The following is a 7275-nucleotide window of genomic DNA, read 5'->3' as shown; positions in this document are numbered from 1 at the left end:
ATAATTCCTTTGATTAATTATTCCACCTCTGGTAAATGTTGCCTCATCTGACCACATTATTTTAGATGGAAATAAAATATCATTGTGGCATGTCTGAAGGTACCAGTTACAAAAGTTCAATCTGTTCCAATGATCTTGAGGTAATAAATTTTGCACTTTTTGAATGTGGTAGGGATAGCGATTATCTCCTTTTACAGTTCGCCAAATTGTTTGTGGTGACACTCCCAATACAGCCGACGCATTCCGAACGCTGGTCTCAGGATGATTGTCAAAATGTTGTAAAATACGATTCCCTGCCTGCAAATCTCTTCGTAACGCTGCTTGAAATCGGTTGTTTTCTTGTCGAATTGAAAATGTTCCAGTCTCTCGCAATCTATTAAATGTCAACATAAACACTCTTCGGTTTGGCACTCTTCTGTTTGGAAATCGTCGTGCATATTCTCGCACCGCCTTTAAAGCATTACCGTTGCAGAAACCGTATACAAAAACCATATCAGCATATTCACTATTAGAATACGTACGCGGCATATTGCAAAAGACAAAATTCATCTACTGTTAAAGGCTTTCAAAGAGCGACTGACAAATTCATAACAGAAAGTGGAAAATGTAATCAAATATGTCGGTGCTAGATATGGCAAGAAATGTAAACATTTTTTTTCGATTTCTCTGAAACGGAGCAAAAACGAGCATATGTCTATAGGACTTTTTTTCTTAGTTTTTTACTCCTCTACACGCTCCCGAAGTTTTGCCATTTAATTTGGAAACACCCTGTATATATATATATATATAATATTATGATGATATTTTCAAACTTCGCGTAATCCGATTATTATTAATGGCCTGTATTCAGAACGTTCTTTTATTGATAAAACGTGCTTTTATCTTTAAAATTCTATAGTATGCATAACGTAAATTATAGCATGTTAGCGCGCTAATACATCGCGTTGTAAGCGTGTTTTGAATACCGGCTAATGTCTTTAGAGTCAATATGTGTCTCACGTTCTGTTCTGATAATTCTTTTGTTAATACGATTTCTGACTCGATTTTAATCAAGCTAAATTTGAAATTGAATACTCGATTATTATAGGTATCTTCTCAGTTTTTTTTATTTTATTCATTATAAATACTGATTATTATGACACATTTATAATTAATTATTTGACTAATATCATTGACTATATTCGATATATGTGAATCTATAAGATTTGGATGCACTTTATGTGATCTCCTTTCACACGGCCAAGCGTAATGTAAGCGATGCGATGTCCAATACCTATATTGACAGTAATCCATCATGATCCATTATTGATTATTTCTTACAAAACTATTGGAAGATCTGAAGAGGGCTCAAAATATAAGTTAAAACATGTAATTGATTTTTTACGTTATCATTGTATTAATTGTAATTTCTTATTATATGATAGAAAGTTTTTCGCACAAGAATTACCGCGCTTAACTCCTACATGCCATTTTAATTATTATTTTTATTCAATGTCTTTTAATAATTTATATTAAATTTGTATATATATGATCAATATGTATATATATATACTATATATGAATAAGTCACGACAAGTTGTTAGGAAGATAATGTCTCTCTCTATCAACTTCTTCCCGAGAAGCGTTGTGTCCCCTGACCTCCTCTTACCGCTTCTCGGATTGGATCTCATTCTTCCTTATCGTATCACAGCGGATACACAACGGAGTACTATACAAGTTCATTACGAGAAAAGGGAATGATTACGCAATGACGAACAGCTAGGGATATCGGAGCAAACGTTATGGCAAATAAATCATATTAATTATTAATTATTTTTGAAAAGCTTGAAGAGATCCACTTATGTTCATTTTCATCAATGTAGATTAACTTTAATCTCAGTTTAACTTACTTTTTATCTTTTTCTAGTTTTAAGAATTAGGAAAAGATAAAGAGTAAGTTAAACTGAGACGATATTAGTCTCTCCTCGACTTTCAACGAGGAATATCTCGTTTAGCGAACGCTTTTATCGAACATTATGTTCGGTATTATGCTGTTGCTTATATCTTTGTGATACACAAGGTGAGTGCTAGCCAATTATCAGGTTCACTCGCGATACTATGATTCAATTGTTCAACCAAAAATGGCGCGCGAATTTGCGTTGAATTGATTTACAGTGACCGGCCTTCAACTCTGCTCAATATCTACGATATTATGACTTATGTCAATCACCTTTGAAGAGTTAAAAATTGAAATACGACAAAAGATAAAAGAAAATATATATAAAACAATTACGTATGCAAATAAACATTATTTTTACGGACAAAATACTTTTGTTAAAGTATCTAAAAATTGAGCTAGAATCAGATCAGATCAGATACAGATCTAAAAATAATTTTGTTAGACAAAAACAATTATTTAAGACTCTCAAACTGATTATTAGAATGTTAAATTATTAGAATGTTTTTGCATCTAATTGCGCTCATTCCCAAGTAGAAGATCGACATCAAAAGATAACATATAGAGACGTCTATTTATGTATGGTAATTTTTGGTCGACGTGGTGAATAATACGAACGATAGTTAGTAAGATGTCATTTATTAGACGAGCTAAAAACGTCATTTGTAAGATGTCTTGAAGTCGCCTAATATTATTGGTCTGATATAGTTTTTCGGAAATTCTAGAATTGCCGCTAAATGATGTCACCTCTCACATTTAATTGGGATTTCTGTAATTAAAATCTAAATAATTAAAGCATCCTCATATGCCATGATCACTTATAAATACATGGTTTATACATGCACTTTTTGTTAATGCGATATATAATTGTATTTTTATATCAAGAAGGCTAATGAATATATTATAATGACAATAGTGACGTTTCAGGAATATATCTACAATATTTTGTAAAATATTTCAATCTTGTAGAATAATATTCTTGCAACATTATAGAAATCAAAATAATACTTGAAGCATTAAAAGCGTGAATACTAGTCTTAGATCATATTATATATTAATACTACTCTGCAATTAGACGTTAGAAATAAATAATGTTCTATGAATGTGACATATCGATGTCATTTTTTCGGATCTCTCAGGATCTGATTTAAGACGTCTATAATTGATTATGTGGCGATCAAAATTTGCCGCGGTTTTGACATAATTTTGCTAAATAAACTTGAGAGTATGCTTGAAAGCGTTAGGGCTCAGACACGATGAAAGAAATAAGAAATAAGGATAGATAGGATATAAAAAATTTGAACACGGTACAATTCTGAACGAAAATAAAGTAATCCAATCATCGAGGTTTAAATTTAGTAACTCTGATTTTATTGTGTGGAGGATGTTGAAGGATACCAAGCAGAGAAAAACCAAATTTGAACTTTGAAAATTGGGTTTAAATTTTATTTTGTTCAAAATTGTATTATATTATATTTGAAATTGTATCACCTTACCTTACATTGTTCAATTCCATTACTTATTTTTTATATATTTTTTTCTCGATATATCTTCGCGCATTAATAATTTTCAGCAGCCGTTTTGTAGATTGTAATTTCTACGAATATGAAGCCTTTACTCCAAATTGTATCAAAAAGTATGTCTCTCGTTAAATGTGGGAAGAAGTATAACACAGCGTGCTTTATGAGGGTATTAGGTAGGTCAGTCAGAGAGTCGTAGTTCATTTCCGAAAGCCGATCTTTAGCTATTTTCGTGAGTTCCCCGTATTTATGTAGGTCACGGGCACTTGTGGAGAAAAAGAGCCCGTTCTTCCTTCCGAGAGCTAATGCGCGGACGTCGACTTGAAATTCGTCGATTCAAATATACTCCAGATAGAATTGAGAAAACGATGTCGAGATGGATGATTGAAAGAGAACTCGACGTCGATGGATGATCGAGAGAGAATATTTTTTTTTTACGTTTTTCGATCCGCTAAAAGGTGAAGAGAGGAGAAATGTTTAATATTCTTTTTTTTATCCCACCGAGGTAAAAGCAGCGAGACATACAACAGGCAACATCAGGCGTCTGCGCGCCGCGCCGCGTCGCGCGTGCCACGCTATGTATAGACGGTGATACGTCTGGGGCATCGGTTCCTTCGTGCGAATTATATGTATGCTCATTGCAGGGCCGGTCATCGGCCAAAGCGCACGTTACTGCTCTCACGGCGAGTGCGAAAAACGTCTCTTGATAAACGTCCAACGACAAAGCCAGTCACGGGAGTGCGCGTCCGAGGATGAAGGAATAAATAAAATTCGAGAAGAGAATTCGCGTCTCTGTCTCGTCGGTGGGGTGCGTACACTTTGCGGTGAGCTCGAAGATTACGCGACTCGAGGGCGATCAGAATTGATAACACGTCGCGATACGATAAAGGATCTTATTTGAAGCTTCAAAATGAACGTATGATTAATGAAGAATCCTCTTTTTTTTAATTGTGTGCACGCGTGTGTAAAAATCGAATATGTTAAATGTCTAATAGAGAGGTGAAGTTTATCAGCTGTTGATCGGTTGCCAAAATTAAATTTAGACGTATCTTTCGACGAGTCAGTGCAGCTACGAGGAAGCTTTGCAACCAGCAGTAATTTAACTGCAGAAGAGCAAGGTATAAATTAATCAAATTTTTGTATTATAAAAATGAGAGAAAAGTCTCTTCGATGAACGTTCCTTAATTTAATTAATATTTTAAAAATCTACCACGAGAGATTTAATTGCCAAATTTGCCGAAAAAATTTAACACACGTACCTATTAAGATAATTCAAATATCAAATGCTAAAAAATTATATTAAGGAATACTCAACCTTTAAATCTTTTTTAAAGAGCGTCTCCGAAATTTATTTGTTGTTAAAATTAACAAGCATGGCAGAAGCTCCACGTTCGAGATGGTTCTATAAGGTTGCCAGAAACGGCGATTTCTGTATTAATACGACTGTTGCAACCACTTTCGTTTGCAAATCGAAGTTGGAATTTTTATCTGTTTGAGTGTCATTCTTGAGCTAAATGCTGTGCTTGGAAGTCGAAAAATGCATACGTATTCGACTGAATATATTACATACAGCGCTATCGCGTTTCTAACGATTTCCGTGAGTTGCTCGGTCGAAACGACTCTTGCGGTCACGATTTCGACTCGCTATAGTTTTCTTAGCGATTATCCAGAGCAGCTTGGTGCTATCAAAGCTGCCGTTTGCTGGGCATACACAGTCGTGTTTGTGCCTGCGGAAATATTGTAAATTTCGGCATACATGAAACGGCAGCACGTTAAAAGTCCAGCGATAATACGAGACGAAACGTTTGCTTTCGCGCGATTATCTTCATAGGCAACCGAGAAAATACAGACCGTTTAATCACAGATAATTATCCTTAAAGCCTACTAATTGTCTGCCGTATTTTTATTATCTCGACCATAATTCATCGTGATAATGCGTCGTGATCATAAATCGAATTAGAAAAAAAAACTGTTAAGGAATCTAAATGATTAGTAGAGCAAAGGACTGGAGAGAAGGAAGAAATAATGATTTAATAAATTAAAATTTGAGTCTCTTGTACGAAAATAATTGTTGAAGTGTAGATGCAATTTCTGTGATTGTGTTTATTATTTTTATATATATTATAGTGTATAAAAATAATAAATATATAAATTTTATATATATATAAAAATAAAAAAATTATTATCATCAAAATTGATTTTCTTTTAAATCTTTTTCTTGATTCGCGACATTCTTTTCTTCTCTCGAGTTTACCGATTCCTATCGATCCGATTGATAATTCTCGGAAAATCGTACCGCATGTAAATTACGCGATATTCCCCAACATGAAATATCGATTATTTCGCATTCTTGAGAATCGAAATAATCGAAATAATTAAAAATTTTTGAATTCTGTAAAACTGCTAACGTCGTAGACTTAAATTTTGATCCAAAAAATCTTCACGGATACAATTCTTTTTTTTTACAAACGGTTCTGTTTTTTTTAAGTAGCGAAACTTTTGAATCATTTAGTATTCATTTGAGTACGTCGAGTATTTTAATTCATTTGAGTACGTCGAGTATTTTAATTCATTTAACCTATCGTATCACTTCTCGCGACTCGAAGTGATGGCACGAAATCTTGCCATCACTTCGTTGACGTGATGTAAAAGATTGTTTCAGTCACAAAGACACACGACGGAACTCGGTGAAGCCTGCGCGCTGTTTGCGAAAGTAATAAAATCGTTACGTAGCTCTCCAATATCGCGGGGTAGATCTGCTCAACGACGAGGCATAATCTTCTTTCCCTCCTCCGAGGGCGAGTTACTGGCAGAGAATGTAGATACCTGACCCCAAACTGTACACGAGACGGGGAGTATTGATCAAGCCGCCTGGAGCGGCCATCTTTAACGGAGAGAGGAAATCATTCGCGAAATTGACGCGCACTTTTCACCCAAACACGACAAACGAGAAATTGCACGCAAAAATCCTCTAAACATGATTTTCTGCTATAATAAATATAAATAAATAGATACAAAAAATTGTAAAAAAATAAAAGAACAAATATTAAATCGCAAAAAGTAATAAACAAATTGTACAACACAAAAAATAACGTGCTATCTACCAGCGGTCATTATTCATCTTTGTTCATTAAATAACAAAATTGTAATTAAAGAAAAAATTTTCTTCTTTCTCATTTAAATTAATTTTAAAATTTTAAATTGAAATTAATCTTAGAAATGCATTTACAAATTCTTTTTTTGAATATAACTGTTGCTTTTTGAATATCATCTACAAAATAATTACATATAGTTTTAATAATTACATTAATAACACAGATCAACACTTTTTTAGAACATGATTAGATAAAGTGTCTTCCGATAGATTTTTGATCATTGAAAACGAATTTAAAATTAGTGAAATTGATCTATATATCATATTAGATTTCCTAGAAAATAAGGTTAAATGCGACAAAATTGGCATTTTTGGCCATATTTATTATTTTTTTGGCTAAAATAAATTTTTTTTAAATTTTATTTATAAGTTTTTACAAGTACCAAGGACTCTTAATTTGAAAACAATATCGAGAGGGTACAGGGCACATAAGAGTCAATATAACGCGAAAAAAAATTTTTTTTGAAAAATTCAAACTAGAAGAGAGAGAGAGAGTATATATATTTTAATACTCTGTAATCAATCATATATTACATGTTTCGGTCTCACGATTGAGCCTTTTTTAGATAGTCGATGCAAGTCGTGTATGTACAGGTGATGTTACATTGATTTAACGCAGTCGAAGATGTAGATAAGATCATAAACATGGTAATGATAACCAGAGA

The 7275-nt window shown here is 33.3% G+C and overlaps 1 protein-coding gene across 1 annotated transcript in view; it reads left to right on the top strand.

Moving 5' to 3' along the window:
* Positions 1–7275, top strand: part of axed (BTB/POZ domain-containing protein axundead) — a 32632-nt gene that overhangs the window by 5071 nt on the left and 20286 nt on the right. The window contains exon 3 of the mRNA XM_018447817.1: positions 4470–4574. Coding sequence (XP_018303319.1) covers positions 4470–4574 — 105 coding nt within the window. The remainder of the gene's footprint in view (positions 1–4469; positions 4575–7275) is intronic.

This window comes from Mycetomoellerius zeteki, unplaced genomic scaffold (genome assembly GCF_001594055.1).
Source record: "Mycetomoellerius zeteki isolate Tzet28-1 unplaced genomic scaffold, Tzet1.0 scaffold212, whole genome shotgun sequence".
NCBI classification, from domain to species: Eukaryota; Metazoa; Arthropoda; class Insecta; order Hymenoptera; family Formicidae; genus Mycetomoellerius; species Mycetomoellerius zeteki.
The sequence above is the reverse complement of the archived record's forward strand: the minus strand, read 5'-3'. Positions and strand labels throughout refer to the sequence as shown.